Consider the following 23,278-nt stretch of genomic DNA (forward strand, 5'->3'; position numbering starts at 1 on the left):
CTGAGCTGCACTGATCCAGTGGTTCCCAACTTCTGTAAGCATCACAGTCCCTGAGAGCTTGTGACAACATAGTTTGCTGGGGCCATACTAGAGGTTCTGACTCAGTAGGCCTGACTTGGGACCTGAGAACCTGCACTTCTGGCAGTGTCAGGTGGTATGGGTACAGCTTTTCTGGTGTCCAAACTGGAACCACATGGAAACATCATTATTTCATGCAGTTACCCTTCCTGCAATGGGCACAACTACAAAAGGGATAGTGTCTTGCCTATGTCAACCCTGCCACTGGGGGAACAACTCAAAACAAAACAAACCCACTACATGTTTTAGAGGTTTAATTCAAAACCATCCAGCAGGCCATGGCCCAGGGGGACTACCACTTCCTGTCCCATTTGTCCTTTACATGAGTGGAAGAGTCCCATGACACACAACTAGATAACCTAAGCGGGCTTAGTGTGGGTGAATGGCAGCATCACCCCACCTAACAACCTCCACTTTATGCTTAAAGGTATCTGAGACCCCAAAGTTAAGCAGCTGGCTGCATGGTGCACTGATTAGCGAGAGGAGTCAGTGCAGAACCCAGGCCTCCAGTGCTCTGGCTGGATGCACCATCTCTTAATAAACCATTGCTTCCTCTGGGAATTCTCTTAAAAATTTGTGTATTAGATAAGGTTTATTTGCAACACACTTTCTTCTTTCCTCCCACCCCACAGCCATATACATTTAGATATCAATAACTGAAAAGATTCTGGTTCTATCTGGGCATCCATTTTTTAGGTCATTCACAGGTGAGGGCCTGAGATCTGAGGGGACCCAGAGCCTCTATTCCACCTGTGCTTGCACATGGTGCTCCGATGGTTTTACACATACCCTTCACCTTCCCCTTTCTCAGGGACAATGAAATCACACTTTCAATGCACAACTGTTCTGGAATACCACAGGGGAACATTGCAGAGTTTTGTAACAGAGCCTGGAAACAGCCAAGACACCTCTTAGGAGTAGGGGCTGGCAGCTCTCAGAAGCAGAAAACAGCTTTCCCCTAGGTTTTGAAAGCAGAGAAAGACAAACATATATGCAGGCCAACTTTCCAGAGCCCCTTTATACGTCTGTGTAGCACCTCTCAGTTCATAAAAGCCTTCCAGACTTCCTCGTGGTACACCTGTGTGGTGTTAATGCAGACAGTACCGTCAATATCTGAGCCAGGACCCAAGGTAAGGATTTCATTCGACCCTCATAATCAACTATATGCTAGCTAGAATTTGTACAGATGAGAAAGTACAGCTCAGGTGGTACCTTTTGGGGAACCTGTAACTTGATAATAGGGTGATAGAGGACAAGCTTAATGTTTTAATAATTTTAGGCTATTTTTTTGGTGCCGGGGATCGAACTTGGGTCCTTGTGCTTGTGCAGCAGGCGGCGAAACCACTGAGCTAAGTCCCCGGCCCAATTTTAGGCTATTTTTGAAAGGTAAGTGATTTGTCCCTAAAAAGCAGTCTTTCTTTAGGGAGTGGAGTTGTTGCAGAGCAGGTGGGGAGATGAGTCTGCCAGGGCACCAAATGCTATTTAAAGATTCGAGAGGACATTTCCAGATTCTAGACAGTACTGAAACTAATGAAGTCCTTGTAAGGGGAAATAAAATTTCTCCTTTTAATAAAACCTCCCTCCTTAAAATCTAGAACATTCATCTTGAACCTCTAGATTCCCTTCTTTAGGAGAGCTAATTGGATTTAGATTATGGAATAGCCGCACAATGCTTACCATAATCATTTTGTGTAAGGGCAAAGAAGCAAGGTGGGATAAGAAAAAGAGAAAGCACAAGATGCCTGCAGGAGCTGGGATCCTTTACAAAGGATTTTAGGCTATAGACTGCCGATTCAAGTCAGGTAGCATGGCCCAAGAGGAAAGAGAACCATAGCCCTAGAACGGTAAGCTGAATCTATTCATTCCAACGTAGCAATGATGAATCAGAAAGAAAGGAAGAGAGATATCTCTCCCTTGGGTTAGCTGAAAAGCAGGATAGAGGTTGTGATGGTAGTACATGGGCAAAAGTAAACAATGATAGTCTGACCTTTAGCTTCCCACATGGCAGAGCTGACTCTGAAGTTTGTCCCTTTGCTGAGATATGGAAAGGAAGGGGTGAAGTTACTTAACCTCTTCAATAAGGAAAGGTGCCATCTCCAGCCATCAGAATTTTATACCTACCCACTCTCTGGTTATCTGATATTTCAGAAAGCTAATGACACTCAAAGTACAGCTTCCAGGTCAGCAGTCAAAGGTTCTCATGCCAGATCCTCTTTGTAGGCTTCTAGATGGTTGCTATGGTGAAAATAATGGAGCACTTACTGTAGGACAGCAGCAGGTTTGTCTGCAAGATCTAAATTTGGTCTCTCAGCAACCCTATGGAGAGATTATGACTGCTTTTTAGAACAAGAGGTGAAGGTACTTGCCCAAGATACATAGTTAAGAATTGATAGGGGAAAGGAAAAAGGGAAAAGAACAAATATGAGAAAAGGAAAATATGGAAACAAAGTCTTTGTAAATAGGGAGGGGTGGAGGGGGTGAAGGGAGGGCAGGGGAATGGGGAAAAAATAAGAACCAAGATACATTGTGTAAAGGTACAAGATCCCAATGATGAATGTAACTGTATTGTATACCTGAAATGTACCAATAAACTTACAGGGGAAAAAGAATTGGCAGAATCTCAGGGTCTGATTTTAAACTCAGGCAGATGGGGTCTAAAATCCAAGCACATATCCATCATTACACTTCATCTACTCCATGACTTCCTTCCCAATCTTGTGTGCTATATATGCATTTGTCTTGGGAATTTTCATGGTTCTCTTGGAAAGAAAAAAAAAAAAAGAACCTAAAGAAAAAAAAAGTAAGAAATCCTAAGGAAGCAGGACCCAATACCAGCCACATGGGCTGACGCTGAAGGTGGAAAAATGGCAACTTCTCCCCCACTTTGAAAGGTCTCCCATCAGGTTGAATATTCTTTCTGCCACTGAGCTCATTTTCCACAGGAATTTTTGATTCATTGCCAATGCACCATATGCTCTAGCTGAGAAGACTTCTCCCCACCCTCAACTCTTTCTCCTCAGTATTCTGTTAAATCCTGAGTGCCCACAGCTCCATTCTAGGTCCTGTTGCGAACTCTGCACCAATGGGGTTTCACCGAGCACAAGAGGGAAGCTGACTCCACAGCTCCGTATCTGTAGGTGCTCATTTTTTTCAGTTTCAGTCACTGACAGCAATAACTTGGACACATGCGTTCTTGAGGCCACATGTTCATTCTTTGTGGGAAGGAAATGTTACCCGAGCAAACGCACTGACTGACAAGAATGGTGTTTGCATAGATTGCAATAAAACGCTTACTCTAACCCCAATTGCCCACTTCCATTTCCTCAGACCACATGCATGAGGCAAATTGCCTTGCAGTCTTGGACCTGACCTTCCAAAACGGTGAGACATTTGGCATGACACACTGGTAGGCCAAGAGATACTGATCCCCTCACCCTCACCTAGGCTGGGGGGCACTCGTGGGCAAACTCATTTATGGGTCTAATTGAACCACGTAAACACTGCAACTCTTATTGTCATGGAGTGAACAAGATTGGGACACGGGGACACAGGCAACTTGTCCCTTTATAGCAAGAGCTTCTGAAAGGGATGAAGAATTAGATGGAGATGCAGCAATCCCGTTTCTGGATACATATCCAAAGGAAATGAAATCAGTATGCTGAGGAGACATCTGCATTCCTGTATGTGTTGTGGTGTTAGTCACAATATCCAAGTATGGACTAAATGTCCATAATAAAGTGTGGTATATACACAATGGAATACTATAGAGACATAAAGAGACTTAAAGAATATAAGTACAAAATCCTGCCATTGCAACAACACGGATGAAACTGAAGGACATTATGTTAAGTGAAATAAGCCAGGCATGAAAAGACAAATACTACATGTTCTCGTTCACGTGTGGAATCTAAAAAAGTCAATCAGTCTCATGGGAGACTAGAGAGTAGAATGCTGGGATGTGAGGGGGAAGAAGATGGGAGACAGTGGTCAAAGGATCTATGATTACAGTTAAACAGGAAGAATAAGTTCAAGAAATCAATTGTGCAGCTCCATGACTGTAGTTGATGATCATATATTGTATTCTTGAAAAATGTAGAGTGTAAATGTTAGGTGTTCTCATCACAAAAGTGCTAACTATGTCAGGAAGTGCGTTTGTTAATTAGCTACATTTAACTACTCCATAATGTATGGATACTTTAAAACATTGTGTTGTAAAGGACAAATGCATATGATTTTATCTGTGTGTTTTAAAAATCAGAAGCAAATTGTAACGTCTCTGAGAGAGATGGCAAGCTCTAAATTCCCAAGACTTTGAACAACCCATCAGAGACACTGCTGTGCTCAGCAAGGTGCGAAAGCACTCAGAGTAAAGATTCAGATTCCATAACCATAACCACCAGCTATATATGGCTCCCAAGCACTTGAAATGAGGTAAGTTTGACTTGGGATGCCTTTCAATACAAAATACCAAATTTTGGAGACTTGGTATAAAGAAAATAACTTAAAAATCTCAATTTAAAAAATATTGAAATGATAATATTTAGGAATGATAATATTTAGGATTTTAGATAAGTAATATCAGTGCTTTTACTCTTTTGAAACTTACTCCTAGAAAATTTTAAAGGACGTATGTGTCTGTATCAGTGGTGGTGAACCTATGGGATGTGTACCACTGTGGGCTGTTTATATCATGGAAGTTCACCATCACTGGTCTACATGATTTAAAAGCTGTGAGTTCTTTGACTTAATGCCTGCAGATCATAAGTACAAGGCAGTGCTACTCAGAGGACAAACACATTGCAAGTGCTGCAGGTGCATGTTTTCCTTTTCTTTCCAGTTACCAGCCAGGTCCCACTGACTGTTTGACAGCTATCTATGTAGGTGCATGTATACATTAGAAGCTATGAATCCAGGCATCTTCAGAAACATGTATCAGTGATGTCTTTTACCCATTCCTCTGGATGCCATAGCAACAGTAATTTGCGAGAACACAGCACTCCCCCAGTGGAGTTTGCTTGCTGTTTGATGACAATAGCAGCCCCTTGCAACACAATACTGTGTGCACTATGTCTTTTATTCCATTTAATCCTCACACGGGTCATTGGGGCAATAACAAATGTAGAGACTGAAGTTCAGACAACGCATAACTTGTCTAAGCCAGCTTAAGTCTCATTGCAAAACCGATGCTGGCAAACATTCTACAGCACTGCCTCTGACAGGAGAGTAGGGGCGAGAAGCCATCGATTCTGGGTCAGAAGCAAGAACACCGGTACTTTGAACAGACGCCAACACTGCTCTCCTCCCCCAGTCCCTTAGTGTATCATCCGCTGCTCTGCAGCCTCAGTTCCCTGGCCTCACAGCATGGGGAGAGCCATCCTGAGTGCCTGGCTGGAAAACTGGCTGGGAGCCTTTAACAAGAGCAGAGGAAATTCCAGGGAGTGGGAGGGCTCTGGTGTCACCAGACAAGAGGCTGAAGAGGGCGGAGGAGTCAGAAGGGACATCCTGCCTGGTGTGAGATGGCTGTGCACCAGAGAGAAGGGCCAGATGCCAAGTCTGGTGATGCACAGGTCACAGATTGGTGCAGATGGAGATACAGTCTTATGGTTCAAGATCAGGTCATCAGCAGAGAAAGATGTGTTAAGATACATCTGTTCAGTCAGTATATGGGACACTGTGACAAGAAAGGATTCTTGGAAAACCTAAAACTGTATGGGAAGTGGCTTGGAATTAATAACATCATTGTTAAGTGTCACTGAATACTAATCACTGGAGCAGGTAGCTTCCCCTCCTCCCTGCTACCTTCTGAGAGATTTTGCTCTTCATGCTAGCATTTTATGGCGAAGAGGTAGAACAATAATCTGGGAGATAGGATCAGAGACTAAGAAATAAATATTCAGTTAGCTGGCGTTTAGTCAAGGCCAATCTGCTAAATTTCAGATTATATTAGTGGCTAGGAGAAAACTTGATTATCAAAAGTCTTAACTATAAGTCTCAGCTTTTCCAAAGTACTCCCTCAGTTATCAAAGATTCATTCCTTGTGGAAACAGGTCTGAGCAGTGCAGGGTAAACATCAGATAGTTGATGTGCACAGGAGACGGGTAGACCACCCTGGAGGGAGGGGTTCTTTTCCTCTTGTACAATCCCTTTTAGAAACAAGCCAGACTGTTCTTAATCTGTCAGCCAGGTCAGGGAATTGGCCTCAGCCTTCTAGTAGTAGTGTGTGCATGCACGGTTATGTAAAGGGGTGGTTTGGAATCCTGAGGAATTTGTCTTGCTGCAGATCTAAGACCCAAGATACTTAAGTTCAGTGTTGACTGCACTTCCTTCAGCTCCTCAAACCTTGGCTGAACAGAAGCCCCATCTTCAGAGATGGCATCACAACTATTTGCAGGAGCTCAGCATACAACATTGAAGTTTGGGTTCACATCTTGACAGGCGATTGCCACTAGCTTTTATTTCTGGGATGGTTAGTAGAAGGCATGCTGTACAGTGGTACCTCACAAACTTAATTGGTTCACGAACTTAATTCTTTCCATGATTCTGGCTGCAAACTGAATTGCATAAGAACTGAATATAATTCAATGGTTAGGTTCAATGTTGATCTTATGGGGAAATTTGATTCGATTCTTGTCCAACCCAGTTTGTGATGAGAATCATGGAAAAAAATTAGGTTCGTGAACCAATGTATCACTGTACCTTCACGAATGTTCCCATTAAAAACTCATATGCCAGATCTGAAAGGGAACTTGCTGCCATTAATCAACACGACACCTGATAGTATTCAGAAATCCACCGGAGCCCTGGGATCTTAGGGGAAGAAGCTGGCAAGGTCTGAGGTTCCTGTTCTCTAACCTTTCCCACTTCCCAGATATGGAATTGGAGGCTCGTACAGTCTTACTGACTTGGGGAAGCCTGAAGTTGATGCATTTTCCCAGAACACACCAGGAGATGTGAGTGTGTGCCTCTTGTCTTTACCTCGCTAGCAGGTTGTTACAGACTTGTCTGATTGTATCTCCTCTCATTCCAAGGAGGTGGAAAAACCTTTTTTCTGCCTCTCGCCTTCTTACTGAAGTTACAGCTGACACATTCCACACTGCCACTTTCTCCCTAGGCTTGATTAGGCCACTGATTTACAAATTGGAGAGAGACAAGCGATAAGCAGGAGTCCAACTGGGAAGATGCCGGGAGCTTTTATTAAAGCCTTGCCATTCTTGTTACAGCTAATCTTTGCTAATTTCCAATGCTGAACAGCTGGCTCTATCTGGTTTATGGCCCAGGCTGATCAGCATGGAGGAAACCATAAATCAGGCAGAACTCTCCCCCTATAAAAGTCTCTGCAGGTAACAAAGGGGAATTAAGTAGTTAGGAATCAGTGATCTCTCCTACTGACCTGGGGAGCCAAGCTCTGAACCTGCCCTGGCCAAGCTCAGACCACTTTGTTCAAGAGCATCATCTGATGAAGTAATGCAGCCTCTACCATGAACCAATGTAGTACTGGCAGCTTGTGGGCAGAAGATCTTCCTAGCAGGGAGGTGGACTAGAGAAGTGAAGAACAGCAACCCTGCTTCAGCAGCTATAGTCCTGGCGACTCCTCCTAACATGGTTTTAACCTCAGGCCTTTTCAATCTACCAGATAAAGCAAATTGCACAAAAACAGTTTTCCAGCTGAGGATGGCCATTACCTGGGCCGCTGTGTCTCTTTTCTCTCTCCCTGTGAGGGCAAAGGGGAAATGTCTGTGCTCAACAGAGAATAATTGGGGCCTACAGAGGCAAACCAGGTGTCTAGAAGTACAAGAGCTCAGCGTGGGTTGCTCCTGACCTGAGCAATTAAGGCTTAATTAAGGTTTGAGTTTAACTCCCTGTGATTTCACTTCACAGGATTATTACTTCACAGTATCGTGATAAAGATGATTTTAAATTAAAAATCACCTTTTTCCTTATTGCAAATATTAAGGCCAAACAATTAAAATTTAAAAGAAGCAAAGCCAGGGAAAACACTAACTATAATTTCCATTCCCTAAAATATCATTTTGGGGTTGAGGACTTAGCTCAGGTAGAGGACTTGTCTAGCAAATGTGAGGCCCTGAGTTCAGTCTTCAAACCAAAATATTTTTAAAAAATCATTTTTCATGATTGTAGAATTAAATCATGTAGGTTCGCTACAAGTTATTTATCCAGGCCCCTAGAAAGTTTTTGACCATTAGAAATAAAATGAGTTAAATCTGATATGATCTTATTTGTTTAGAATAAGCCCTCAAAATCGGTATTTCTGAGTCAAACATGCACATATTCTTTTTTTTCACAAAGAATAGGTTTATTTTTGTTTTTGAATTCTGATTTTATCTTCCTAATGCAAACTTTTGATTACTACATCATTCCAATATTCAGCTAACCTATTTTATGTAAACATTTATAAGGTAAAATGTTATATTATTTTTCGAACTTTTCAAATAAATATGAATTTTATGAAAAAGTAAAGAATGTTGAACCCTGAATATTTCTGAAATCAACAACAGTCTATTCATAGAATTGGGCAAAGTATTTCAAAGTAATCGAAGCTGACATAATGGGATAACAAGCATACAAACTGAACAAATATGAAGCTACCTCACATAACACCTTTTCAAAAGCATCCTGACAGAAAACATCACTCTGAGTGATATTGCTCATATATGAAAGTCCCAAATATCCTCAGAAAAGTAAATAATTATTTTCTTAGTATAACATTTCAAATTGTATTCAAAATTTAATAAATCATCACTGTTTTATTATATAGAGAGGGGTTAACAGGACATCTGTAATACAATCTGCCTTTCAGAAATTATTTATAAAATGAAAGATGCACATATTCTTAAGATTTGTGGATGGATGTAGGAAACGTGCTATAATTAACACTCCTACTACAGTGTGAATCTGTTTCTGAAACACTCACTAACACCAAACACCATTGGTATTATCTTCTGGTTTTGGCCATGCCCATTTGTAAGCACTTTAGAGTACAAAATATTTATGATTAGTATAAATTTATGTGCTTAACAGCCCAACATAGCGCTGGATATGAGGTTCCAAAGACAGACATGCAGTTACCTGGCCTCAAAGATTCTCGGGAGAAAGGCAATCTGAATGCACAAAGAATCAAAGATTACCGAGAGTGGATGGTTACAGCGTTAGAGTTTGACACCATGGTTTGTGGAATGACACACCCATGATCAGCTCTCCTTTACTGAGGTTCAATCTGATCAGACTCCTACAAATGCTGTATGAGGTAGTTTGCTCATGATGTAATCTCACGATATCTTTGCAGTATCATTCTGAAGGATGTTATGATGCGTATTGTGAAATGAAGGAGGGTGAGGCAGAGATATAACTGACTTGTTAAGGACTGCACAGTATAATCTGATATATGGCTGAGCCAAAAAGACCCACTGAATTCTGTGTTTAGAGCAAGGAATCTTTGGACTCAGGGTTTTGCAAATTGACTAATCTAGGGAGCTGCAGCTCAGTGAAGAAGCAGTTATGTTGAATTTGGCTTGGAGGAAAGTAACCTCCGTACTCCACCAATTTGGAAATGTCCCTCTGAGATAGGCCAGAATTAAGAGTTTTTAATTCTATTTGAAGGACTCATTACTGAAGGAAAATGAGTAGACAATGGCTATCGGCTGTTCTTTCTCACTTCTGAGTGTCAGGGTTTCTCAAACTTAGTGTATTTAGAGGTCTATGAAGACAGATTCAATGCCGATTCCCAGAGCAATCTCAAAACATTCTAGTTCAGGAGGCTGGAGTGAGGCATTGGAACCCATATTTCTAACACTTGGAGAGACTGGTATAGGTCAAGCCTTGGGAATCAAAGAAAATATAAAATACCTAATCCTGGGATGAATGTGAGATGCCAGGCCTTTTCCTGCCAGGCAGATCCATAAGACAGCCCACAACAAAAGGCAGCTCAGCCCTGTAGACTACATCTGGCTCATGGCTGGGACTTCTATGCCTGGAGACAGCATTGGCCTCCCAAGAGTGCCACCATCCCTGTGACCCATCAGAAAATGAAGAGCTTCCCCTGATCCACGTAGATGGAGGGTGACTATTCACCCACGAGTAGCCAATCCACAGTGTCCTAAACCCAGGCGAGGGAAATAGACCATGCCTGGTTATGAGTGAATCTTTTCACAGTCATTAGCAAACTCACTCTAGAAAAAATTCCTATAAAATGGATTCAATAAATGATAATAATTATCATTATTTCCATGACACTCTTCATCACTATTAACTATCATCATCATTATCATCATCACCACCACCATTATCAAATCTGGTATTGATGGAATGGCTCTTTGAGCAGACATTTTACCAATGGCTAGACTTATATGATCTCTTTTAATCCTCAACATATTACTTTAGGGAAGGCTTCATTACAGTTTATTCCCAGTTTTACAGAGGGGAAGTAGTGTGTCCCAGGTCACACAAGTAATACTTGGTGCAGTCAAAATTTTAGCACAGGGCCGGGCATTTATCTCAGCGGTGCTGCTGCCTGCTTTGCAAGTGCAAGGTCCTGAGTTTGATGCCTGGTACAAAAAAAAAAAAAAAATTCTAGCACAGTCCATCTGACAACATTTGAGTGGCTCCCATGACCCTTACTTTACTAGGGGAGTCATGGTGACTTGCCTAGGAACGTGAAGGTTGTCAATGGAGTAACTGGATTACTAACCAGGGCCTTGATGACCCCTGGCTCTGCCTCTTTCTGTAAGACCGCTGCTTCTAGATTGTATTAGGAGAAACTCGGGAAGAGAGACTTCTAGTTAATTAGTGGCACTGAATAGAAAGCAAGCTGTGGTCCTCAGGGAACTGTACACTGTCCTATAAATTCCTGGCAAGAGTGGTCAGGAGGCTGAGCCTCTCCATGTTCTGGCGTGACCTGTGTTAGATGCCATTCATGGTCCTCAGAATAGGTCCTAAGGCCCCTCTAGATTCAGGACTCTGTTGGGGGACTGAGTGCCATGTAGGCCACACAACACTAGTGCTGATGCTGTTTGCCACTATGCTGGTGACTTGGCTTGAAGCTGCTAAACTCACTGTGGGCTTCCATGCCCCCTGGAACATCTCCCACCCAGTCAGTGCGCAGAGGCTGGGGGCAGGCCTCCAGATTGCCATGGACAAGGTCAACGCAAAGCCAGTAGTGGGGCTTGGAAACTTCAGCTGGGAGTTCACTTACACCGACTCAGCCTGCAGCACCAAGGGGTCTCTTGCTGTTTTCATCAACCAGGTCCAGAAAGAACAGATTTCTGCCCTGTTTGGCCCAGCATGCCCAGAAGCAGCAGAGGTAGAGTATACAGCCTTCTAAAAATGGTGGCCGAGTTTCCCTCAGAAGGGATGGTCTTGAAGTTGATGGCACAGATTTCAATAATGTCTTGACAAAGATCACATTGTTGTAACTATAGCTGTATAAGTCTTGGGTACCATTTTTTAGATGTAATTATGCCATGTAATTAGAACAGTTAGCATTCTCCTTGGAGAAAGCCTTTCAAATAAAAAATCATTCTTTAGTTTATGCCCCTCTTCTTCCTCTGGTTGATTTGTGTAGAGACTGTTATTATTCACTCTTAGGCTGTCAGTCACATGGCTCAGGATAATTACAATGAAAACAAATGAGTGGTTTTAAATATGAAACTATCAATGGTTTGAGGAGGTTTGCCTTTGGCATATATAATAAATTATTCAGTGATGGTGAAAGTAAATGAGAAAGAATAAGGTATGATGCATTGCTTTAAGCTAGAGCGGGGCAAGGTGGGAAATGAGTGCTTCGCGTTTGTCTGGTTAATGAGACTAACTTTGTAGATGCCCTCGGGTATCATGTCTTCTGAGAGATGTTGATGCAAAGGGAGACTGGGCAGGAGCTTCACAGGTCTCACTCCCCAAGCACTGCAGAGAATCATTAGTTGGTGTTGTAAAATGAAGTTCACATTTGCATTTTAATCTGAATCTTGGTCCGTCTTAGAATTCCCCATTTGACATATTTCCAGCTGTCCTCTTCTTCAAAGTCAACCTCAAGTGCCACCCGACTCCCCAGATCTTTAATTCCTCAATTAAAAGTAATTCGTTAGTTCTCTGAATTCCTGTAAATATATTCTATAAATCCTACAGGTTATATTTAACTCTAGAGCTAGCTTTAGATATCTTAGCTCCTGGAGGCCATAAGGTTCTTTAAGAATAAGTTTTCCAAAGTTCCTTGTAAAGTATGGGAGCCTAATGAAAAATGTGTAAGAAGTGAGCAAGAGAAGTTAAGAAAGAAAGAGTAAATGGGTGGCAATGAGTATCGGCTCTGGAACCATATTGCTTGAGTTCATCAGCTACGTAACTTACATCTTTGTGTCTCCATGTTTTCATTTTTCAAACAAGGCTAATGATAATACCTACCTCATAGAAATGTTACAAAAGTTGAAATATATAGGCTCTTAGTAGAGTGCTTGGCATGTAGCAAGCAGTCAATAAATTCTTGCCTTTGTTATCCTTGTCCTCTGAGGTCTTGCTTCTACTTACATCATCAACATTCCATGGGAGAAGGTCCAGTGTGATCCTAGCTTCACTGAGTCCCAGGTTGTGCTGAAACTTCACACTGAGGTTTGAGTGTAGCATAAATTTCATCATGGAACGACATCTTTTTCATTACTTTCAAGGTTACTGGTTTGCTGGCTTCTGAGTGGAATATCCCCATGTTTGACTTTGTTGGACAAATGGCAATACTGGAAAACCACTTTTTGTATGATACCTGTGTGACACTTGTGCCCCCGAAGCAGGAAATTGGTGATGTGCTCCAGAAAAGTCTCCAGTACCTGGGCTGGAAGCACATTGGGATGTTTGGAAGCTGCTATGGGGCTTCCTCCTGGGATGAGTTGGATAAGCTGTGGAGGGTTGTAGAGGAGGAACTGCAGTCCCAGTTTACCATCACTGCCAGCATGAGATGCACCAGCCACGACCCAGCCCTCCTCCAGGAGGCTCTCAGGAACGTGTCAGCCCTGGCCAGGGGTAAGTAGGAAAGAGTCTCCCATGGTTCATGTTTGGAGAGAGAAATAGAATGAGTGGATTGTTTGAAACAAACCAAGGGCTCTTTATTTTTTTAAGAGTATAAAAATCCGATAGAAATGGTATAAAATTAATGATACAACAAAGCAATTTATTACTTTGCTTGACATCACCAATGTTTTTGGGGGTCTAAAGTGAGATCTCAGATGCTATAGAGTCATGATGCAGAGAGGAGTTCTAGAAGTACATTTCAGAGGTGACACGTCCTGGCCTTTGGTAGCTGTTCAGAGCATGGGCTCTGGAGACAGACCCACCTGGGTTTGATTCCAGCCTCTGACCCTTGCCAGCTGTGTGCTTCTGGCCAAAAACTTTAACATCTCTGTGTCTGAGATACCTTATCTGTAAAATGGAGAGAGTCATCCTAGCTCCTTCATACGAAGGTGAGGATCAAGTAAGGTCGTGCACCGAGTGCTTAGTCTGTGTAGGCAGCAATTTGACAACAGATGGCAGTGACTGTTTCCATGATGGAACTGCTTAGTAGGTTCTTTCTTACTCACTGACTCTGTTCTTCAAATAAACTAAACTCTTTCTGGTCCCGGGACTCTAGGACTTGCTGAGTCCTCATTTTAGAGTGCCACCCGCAGGCCCCCCGCCTCTTCCCTTGTGCTCCAGATGCACTTTCTCTGTCTCATGTGGGGTTGTCCCCCTCCCCCTTTGGAACACAGCATTCTTTCCTTCCTCACTACTAGGACAGCCTTGAGTGGACACTTCAGTCTTTCTGCTTGTACACTGTCAGTGACGCCACAAGCCTTTCTGCCTTCTCCTGTGATAGCCTAGCACAGTGCCTAACACATAGTCGGAGCTCAGAAAAATAGATTACTATTTAAAAACTCTAAAAAATAAATCATGACTTCAGTTGTGGGTCCTCCAAGTGAATGATGATGTGATTGAACGAAAGAGTAATATAGCTACTTCTCAGGGGCCCATCCCAGCTCAGAAAGTCAGAATGCCTTGATTTGAGATCTTTCACGATCGCCTCCTAGCTGATGTGTAGATGATGAATCACAAGACAGACCCATTTTTTGGTTTTCAAAATGTATTTTTATTTGTGCATGTTTGCAGTACATGATGTTTGCAGTACATGATGTTTGCATTCCTCATATGGAGTTATGCACGTATAGCAGCTCTCAGTTCCTTTTTTCCTTTCCTTTCCTTTCCCACCCCTCCATCCTGCTCCCTCCGGCTCTTAGTCTTCCCATTTGAGAAAGATCTATCTCCCTATTATTCTGCTTTTTTTGAGGAGTTAAATGAAAGAAAATAATGCACTTTGCTTTCAAACTTTCTGGATTTGTGCATTGTGTCAGGATGTAGGGGCTGCCACAACGACTTTAATTTCCATAGGGCAAAAGTGGCCAGTTTGTATATTGTGGTCTAGGTTTAAGAAATAAACACTCTGGGAGTGGTTTAGCCATTTCTATTTCTTGAAGCAGTCTCATAAAAAGAAAAGGTTTGTGTCTTGTTTGGAGTGCTTTAGGGTAGGCTTTAAAAAGAGAGAGTGTGCATACAAGCTTCTATGGAAGCATGCATTACCGGCTGATTCTTTTCCTCTCTTACAGTTATCATCTTAATCTGCAGCTCAGAGGATGCAAAGAGGATTCTGCTGGCTGCAGAGAATCTAGGACTCGATACCAGAGAATTTGTCTTCATCATTTTGCAGCAGCTGGAGGTGGGTGCTGACTACCACTTAGTGGCCCTGGTAAAGAAAGGTGATGAGTGTGGAGTACTTGTCACCATGAACCAGTATATACTAGTTCACCTAATACACATTACAAACCTTGGAGGTAGGTATTCTTGGATCTTCATCTTAAAATCAGGAGACTAGGACTGAGCTGAAAGAATGTGCCCAGAATTCCCTTGCACAGTTAGTAAGAGGCTAGGCCAGTCCTTCAGTGAGGTTAACGGGCTCTGGGGATTGTATTCTGCACTTTAAGTCAGCAGACTCTAGCTGAGGAAAACTATCATTTCTAAAGGTGGATGACACCTTTCCATAGGACTCTCAGATACAAGTGGCTCTCACTTTTCTTCCGCAGCCACCTTCCTGTATCCCTACTAAGTAAAGCCTTGACAAAGGCCTGGAGAGAGCAACATATTGGCCCAAGGAGGCAATGTATTAGTCACTTTCTTGTTGCTGGGACAAAATACCCAACATTCACAACTTCAAAGAGGAGAGGCTTATTTTGGGTCATAGTTTCAGAGGGTCCAGTCCATGGTTGGCTGACTCCAAGGCAAAAACAGCATGGACAAAAGGCACAGTGGGCAAAAGCTGCTCATCCCATGGCAGTCAGGAAGGAGAGAAGGGGGCGGGGGTCAGGGATGAGAATATACTTTTCCAGCTCATGGTCCCAGGGACCCACCCCTCCAAACAGGTCCAAACTTTTGACAGCACATGAATTACTGAACTCACCAATGGATAAATCCACTGATGACGAGAGCATCCTCGTAATCTAATCATCTTCCACACACATGAGGACCCCTTTGGAGGACATTGTAGAGTTAAACTGTAAAAGGTATTCCTAAGTAGTTTGGTAATGACAGAAATGACTAAAGTACTATGTGCTTCCTACAAGTACTGAGTTACACATTTCACATGCATCGTTGGACTTGATGGTCCCAGGGGCCCTGTGAAGCAGCTACCATATGCATTACTGCACTTAATATTTCCCACAGCCTTGGGAGATAGATATGATCGACATGCCAACTTTCAAATAGAAAAGCCAAGGCTTAGTTAAGTAAAGTACCTGACCTAAGATTTCAGCATTTCCAAGTTGCATAGCTGGTGTTCCAAACTGGAGCTTTTGTTCTTCACCCCCCACAGCCCTGCCTTACAGAATGCTCGTGAGGTGCTAGGCCCCACCGTGAATGCCTGATGTATTAAAATTAATTTCCAATCACAACCACTCTGTGGGGTAGGTATGTTTCTAAGAAGAGGAAACTGGGACCTGTGGAGTTTATATAACTTGTCCAAGGGTGTAAAACTAGTATGAGGGAGAGCAAGAATTCAACCCATGCAGACTGGCCTCAGTATCTGTGCACAGAAGCACGTCACCCTATAGACATCCAAACAAGCCAGTTGCCTTTAGCTAAGGACACATTGTATAATTTCCCCCAAAGCTTTAGCTTTCTAAAATGAACTTGTTTTATATGATCATAAGAAGTTGAGGGCAAAAGGAAGTAAAGGAAGCAATAAAATAATGTCACAGATTTCTCTTCATTATCACGAAATATGGCTAAAAGAGTCTCGGATTTCTTTGGGTCGCAGCTGGAGTTGTAAATATAGGCCAGATTTGCCAGCATATCCTCCTACCTTCTCTTTTTATTGCCATCCCCTGTTGTCTCCTCCCTAACCTTTGATGATCAATTCCAATTAGTTTGAAGTGGCAGAAAGAGCACAGAACTAAAAATATACCACACAAAGTCCATGCAAATTGAATTCGTGCTGTTTTTAAAAAGAATGCATCAATCCTTTCTATGAAAGTGTCCCCAGTGTAGGATTAAGTGGAAAAAAATCAAGTCTCAGAACCACAGTGTAGTATAAAGCACACATATGCAGATGTGGACACACACTCACATGCGTGTGCACATCCCCCGCCCCCCTTACCTGCCTGTATTGTTTGGATATCTCCCAGGGTGGAGAAGGAGGGAGCAACCGGAAACAGGAAAATATACAATGAGTGAGTATATACTATTCATGGTAGTAACAATACAGGTGATGATATAGGTAATGATAATAAAGCACTTAAGCAACGAGAAGCAGATTGAGAATAGATAATCCTAAACTCTTGAACTTTTGTGCTCATTGCTATGAGCTCTCTGTATCTTACCTGCTTGATGCACCAGGTATGTTTTTATTTTTTATTTCATTTTTAGCTTCCTTCCCACTGCTTATGTGCTGGCTGGAGAATGTGGACCTCATATTGCAGGCTGTCTGGAAACGCTGTGTTTCCAAGGACTAGTGTGCAGCAAGCTTTTCAGGTTCAGCATTGCCTTGATTGCAGTTCCTGTTTCCTACAGAGTGGTGACATTTCTTTCATTATTGTTCAGGACAGTTTTAGGAAGGAGCTGCTGACAAATCAGAAGGTGACACAGTTCCCAACTGTCTACGAGTCGGTGTTTCTCATCTCCCCCAGTTCCTATCGGGAAGGCCCGGGACAGGACGACTTCCGGAAACAAGTGTACCAAAGGCTGAGGGGGGCCCCCTTCCACAGCCCCATAGCCTCGGAGGAGCAGGTCTGATGGGGGACTCCACATGGGGCCCTGACTTCCATTCCTTGACCATATTTATATTTGGCTTTTGCATTTCTCTTCTTTTTTTTTTGGTACTGGGGATCGAACTTGGGACCTTGCGCTTACAAGGCAGGCTGTGGAACCACTGAGCTAAATCCCCAGCCCACTTGCATTTCTCTTCTTATTCCCCCTCTTTTCCCCCCACCCTCTAACACACACACACACACACACACACACACACACACACACACTCACACACTTCCCCATCTTCCAAGGCCCCAAATAAACATTGGTTTGATGCTTTCCTGTGAAATTTACATCCCACAACCACAGAGGGGAACAGAGGTTATGGTGAAAGGCTATTGACTTTTGGGGGTCAGATCCTGGGCTCCCATCCTACTTTTGCTATTAAATAACTGTGGGGCTTTGGCATGAACCGCTTAACCTCCCCACACCTTTATCTCTTCACCTGTAAAATGGGACTGCTAAGGGCCATGACCTCTTAGGCTGTGGCCCTGAGTGTTTGGTCACATACCATGTGGAAATAGCCAAACAGATCCCGGTGGATACTCGGATCATGTCTGTTGCCGTTCCCTGGGGGATGCTTGGATCGAGAGCTAGGATGAAGCAAAGACCTGGGGCTAGGGCAATCAAGGCCGGCGGAGGAGCTGGGTGGTGGGGAGACAGTCAGGAGGGCTAGTCAACCAGTGGGAATCTGAGCAGTTTGAGTGGTGAACCAAACCAGCTCCCACAGAGAATTTTTCAGAGAGAATGGTGGCCAGAGTCGGAGCTACTTTCAGTGCAGGGTCAAGCTGAGAACTGGGCTTGATTGGGAATGAGGGGCTGATTGTGATCCTAACATACAAGACACGATGATCAGTCAGGGACTGTGTGGGGCACAGTTCACGAAATATCAGCTGTGCTCCAGCTGCTACAGGAGAATGGTGCTAGCTTGGGAGGTACCAGTATTTTCATCAGCTAAACCCACAGAAGAACATGTATTGAAGACCTACTATGGGCCATGTAAACTGCGAGGGTAGCTTCCCTAGTCTGCCTCACTTAGCTATGCTCATGTGTCATAAGAGCAGTTTTATCTCATTTTGTAATCAGAGAGGTCCCAGAATGTACTCTGGTGTGGTAGCCAGTAAGTGGCAGAGCTGGCCTGGCTCCAGACTCTCCCTTTCACTTAAACCATACTCTCTGCTGACCATGGCTTGCAGAGCCATTCCTGAGCTGACAGATCATGAGATCTAACTGGGAAACTGAGGCATAGGAAGAGGGGAGGAGACTGTGACAGCTAGCCTTAGCAGCGCAGGGCCTGGCCCGAGGTGGCCTCCCCTTCCTGTGTCTGGAAGAAGAACATGGGCCAGCTCCACCGTTTGCAGGGTGGAGGGACTCCTGGTCAGGTGATGGAGGCCCGCGCCTGGCCTCACTGCTCTGCTCCTCTTGTCCATGTCCAAGGTGAGCCCCTACGCTGCCTACCTGCACGATGCCTTTCTGCTCTACGCCCGGACCGTGGGAGAGATGATAAAGGCCGGAAGAGACTTTCGAGATGGGCGGCAGCTGCTCAGCACCCTGAGAGCCAATCCGACCCCACTGCAGGGTGAGTGGTTTGATGTGGGGGAGCAGTTTGGCACTCAGCTAGTGCCCCAGTCGCTGTGGCCTTTGAGAAGCTGGGTAGATGATTACAAGGCTCCTGTAGGGCCTTCCGCTGGACTGAGCTACAGAGCTCACTTTTCTCATGCAGATCTCAGGCTTTCTTAAGTGTGGTTGAGGTTAAAGTCCCTCAGCTACCATAGCTCAACTCATCCCGCCCTGCCCATTGGAGGAGGCCTCTGGCCACCTTACCCCTTTCCCCTGAGAAGTCTCTCCTATGTCTGCTTCCTAGCTGCAGCCATCACGAATAAAAGTAAGGACTCGAGGCCTGCCTCTGTGATGGTGTGCAGGCAGAAGCTGGGGCCAGCTGCAAAGCCCAGGGTGTTCGGGGCTGCGCTCTGCCTTGGCCTTGCCTGGCTCTAAGAGGCTCTCAGGCACTGCGCCTCTAGTGCCCCCATGGCCAGAGTGAGTCATGGTGCCTCTTCCACAGTGGCCACTGGAGCCAGACCTGAGGTCACTATAAGCACAATGCTGGGCACACTGTGGGGGCTTCATACGTGGTACTATGGTGTCCTGTCCCCAGAGGGACAGTGTGGACAATTGAGCCTTTACTGGCTGGGGACAGAGTGCCCTGCCCAAGCCTCTGTGCATAACCAAGTCTGGAGGGAAAGGCTCAGGCACAGCCTGAGGATGAAGCTTGCAAACCTGTGTATCCCCAGACCTGACACCCAGAGGGGAGGAACCCGGAGGGTGGCAGGGACTGGAAGAGGCAGCTGTCAGCCAGCTGCTGCTGTGTGGCCACTGGGCCTCTTACTTGTCATTTATTGTTTGTGGAAAACATCATGAATCTGAGGTTTTGAGTAAAATTAACTACAGACTGCTTAACCTTGTTTTGTGATGATGGATGGGCCTTGCCAGCATAGGCTTAGCAAAATACATCTGCCTTCCAGTGTGGCCCTTAAGCCCAACCAGAAGTCCACTGATGAACTGTCTCTCTCCCTGGACTGAGCCTGTTGACCTTGGTTCAGATGCCTTGGGATGGCAGAAACCTCTCCCTTGGCATTGGATGGGAAAGGAGCTGGTGATGTGAGTCAGGGCAGAATGTCATCTCTAGCCAATGGTCAGTCTCTCTCTCCCCGCCTCCCCCTTCTTCCCTTCCTTCCTCTCCTTCTGAATCTTCTCTTTGCAGGAATAACTGGCTCTGTGTTTGTGGACTCCCAGGGAGAAAGGCACATGGATTACTCTGTCTATGCCCTACAGAAATCTGGAAATGGGACCTTTTTTCTTCCTTTTCTTCATTATGACAGCTATAACAAAGTCATCAGGTACCACAGGGCATTTCTGCAAGTTTCAATCACCCTACAGGAAGAGCTCTGGGAGGAGAGAGGGACCAGGGATCCTGCTGGGAGATCAGTTTGGGATCCAAGCCTAGAATCCTCCACCAAGTGGGCTGCTACTCCCTGAACTCCTAAAGGTGGACTTTGAGATTTTAAGGTGGTTTTGCCCTAGACTGTGGCCATTTCAGATTCCAGAGCAGAACTCAGCACCCCTAGCTGGTCCTGCATAGGGGCTAGGCCTCCAGCTGCCCCAGATCAAACAGGTCCCTGTTGGCCAGTGCTCTCCAGCAGAGGTCCTGGCCTCAGGGCTGATGGGGCACAGCACCCCTGTGGGAATGGGTCCAAAGTCAGCACAACTGCACCTGTGCTGCCTGACTCCCCAGCAGGGACTATGTGGGGTACAGGACTCTGCTGTCCTGGGTTCCAAGTACCCAGGACTCCCTGGGAGAAATCTCTGCCATGGCTCTCAGCTACAAATCAATGAGAAAGTGAAAAACAAACTTAACACATAATTAAACTTCTATTTGCTCCCACTGCTACCACCCCCAAAGTCCACCTGAGCCTTTTTCTCCCTTTCTCTTAGGAATGCACCAAAGTGGGCTGGCCCACCATCAAAGCATCTGCTATGAGCCAGGTCCTTGTGTTGTAGGGATGAGGAGATGGGGATGTTACACACAGGGAAGATGTTTTGGTCTGTGAAATGTGAAGGGCTACACAATAAGATCCGTCTATGTCAAACATGTTTGCAAAACCCACAATAACAGAGACTTGTCACCTTTTATTTTGAGACAGGGTCTTGCTATGTAGTTCAGGCTGACCTTGAACTCACTATGTAGCCTAGGCTGGCCTCAAACTCACAGCGATCCTCCCGCCTCAGCCTCCTTGAGTGCTGAGATTACAGGCATGCAGCACTACCTCCAGCCTGTCACATTGATTTTTAAATCAAAAGAACATGGTTTAAATCCAAAACTCGAGGCAGGGATTCCACTCTGCAGAAAGATGTCGACTTCCATGAATTAGATTAGCAGAGGATGAACCGGAAGACTAGAGAAGGAGGGAACTGTGGGCCAGGCAGCAGAGGTTTGTAGATAATATGCCTGTTTCAGTTGCTCCTGTTATACATAAGTAGAGAGGAGTAGAAGAAATCCAGGGCATGTTGACCTTTGTCTTCTTCTTAAAAGGTCCTTGAGGAATTTCTCCAATATTACGTGGCCCCGTGACTTCCTCCCTGGAAACAGACTCAGACCTGGATGTGGATTTCCCAATGAGCTCTGCCAAGTGGAGCCTACTTTCCCAGGTTAAGTGTGGCTCCTTGGAGGGAGAAGGTAGTGGGAGGGTGTGACTCCCCACAGAACAATGGGAGCTGCCCTGGACATTGCGGGGTGTTGAGCAGTATTCTCAGTCCCCCAGCTGCCAGGAGCAATCTTGTGGTTGTTACCTTTGGTTGTTCTCAGAAATGCTTCCAGACATTGGCAGATATCCCCAAAGGGGCAACACGGCCCTCCTTCCCAGCTCAGAAACTCTGTGTAGAGAAACCTGGTTCCTGAGATTTGAGTCTTAGGAACTTCGCTTCTAGAGAGATAGGCAAACTCTGTGGAGGAGAGTGTTGCGCAGTGGTAGGAGCCAAGCCCCGGACATAGATGAATTCTAATTCTTCACAGAGCACACAGAAAAAGTAGAACAGAAGCAGTCGTGGTTAGAAGTCATCGTTATTATTTCCCTACAATGGAAGATTCTGTACGTGTGGGGGAGCAGTGTGGTCACAGTGGGAACTGCAGGGAATTCGGGGAGAGCTTCCCAGAAGAGGGAATGTGTGGTCCTAACCTGGACCACTCCTGCGCTGCCCTTCAGGCACTGGCTGTGTGCACCTCTGCTCCTCAGCAGCCCTGTGTAATGGCTGCCTCTGCCACCCAGGTGGGACTGTTGTGATTCTCACCGTGATGCTCCTGGTCACTGTCTTGGGAGTTGCCACTGTAGCTCTGGCTGTAAGGGTGCAGCAGGGAAAGCGACAGAGCCGAAATAAAGACACCTGGTGGCAAATCAACTATGAGGACATCACTATCCTGCCCCAGAACAAGGTGAGGCTGCACGAGACCCACATGTCCACGTCCCTTGCCACCGCTGGAGACTTGTGGAAAGGACCTCGTAGAGGACCTTAGGAGAGCAAGAGGCTGACTCATGTGTAAAGCGAGTATGTAGTGGAGAGGCCAGATCTGGTTCTGGTGTTGGGCCCCTGGTTCCTGGCTGAATATCTCAGAATATCACTTCACCTTCCTGAGATTCAGTTTTCGACTATTTAAAAAGGATTGAGGGCTGGGGATTTAGCTTAGTGGTTCCACCACCTGCCTCGAAAGTGCAAGGTCCTGAGTTTGATCCCCAGTGCCAAAAAAAAAAAAAAAAAGGATTGAGTCTTTAAAGTTCCTGTCAACCCTGTTGCTCTGCAGGTGTAAGCATCACATAGCCTGCTCAAGTATTACAGCCTTTCCTGGGGAGCAATTAGTTTTTTTAAAAAAAATTACGTTAACTGCAGCTGGGCATGGTGGTGCAGGCCTGTAATCCCAGCACTCAGGAGGCTGAGGCAAGAGGATCCACTGTGAGTTCAAGACTAGGCTGGGTTCCATAGTGAGTTCAAGGCCAGCTTGAACTATATGGCAAGATTCTGTCTCAAAAGAACAACCCTAAAATTACATTAACTCCTTTAATCTGATGACTGTTTCAACAAGGTTCATTTACACAACAAACACTTGGTGACCATCTACTGTGGACCAAGCATAGTGCAAAGCTTGGGGACAACTACAAATGAGATGGCTTCAGAGGGAGGCAGGTGTGCAGAGAGGTCTCCGCAGTGGGACAGAGCCCTGCAGACGGAGGGACTAAAGTTGTCAGCATCTTGAAGGTGTCAGAGAAGACGTGACAAGGGGAGAGGTCATGTAGGATATGCCAGGATGTGGGAGGCAGAAGGCTGG

The 23,278-nt window shown here is 44.8% G+C and overlaps 1 protein-coding gene across 1 annotated transcript in view; it reads left to right on the plus strand.

Annotated features, from left to right (window-relative positions):
- The first annotated feature begins 11,008 nt into the window (after window positions 1-11,008).
- LOC101713282 (guanylate cyclase 2G-like) overlaps window positions 11,009-23,278 on the plus strand; it is a 41,593-nt gene continuing 29,323 nt past the window's right edge. The window contains exons 1-8 of the mRNA XM_004839017.4: window positions 11,009-11,395; window positions 12,750-13,098; window positions 14,712-14,821; window positions 17,197-17,382; window positions 18,841-18,982; window positions 20,165-20,300; window positions 21,494-21,609; window positions 22,227-22,390. Coding sequence (XP_004839074.3) covers window positions 11,009-11,395; window positions 12,750-13,098; window positions 14,712-14,821; window positions 17,197-17,382; window positions 18,841-18,982; window positions 20,165-20,300; window positions 21,494-21,609; window positions 22,227-22,390 — 1,590 coding nt within the window. The remainder of the gene's footprint in view (window positions 11,396-12,749; window positions 13,099-14,711; window positions 14,822-17,196; window positions 17,383-18,840; window positions 18,983-20,164; window positions 20,301-21,493; window positions 21,610-22,226; window positions 22,391-23,278) is intronic.

The sequence above is a fragment of the Heterocephalus glaber genome, unplaced genomic scaffold (assembly GCF_053883595.1).
Source record: "Heterocephalus glaber isolate CG9 unplaced genomic scaffold, H.glaber_assembly_v1.0 deba00001497, whole genome shotgun sequence".
NCBI lineage: Eukaryota > Metazoa > Chordata > Mammalia > Rodentia > Bathyergidae > Heterocephalus > Heterocephalus glaber.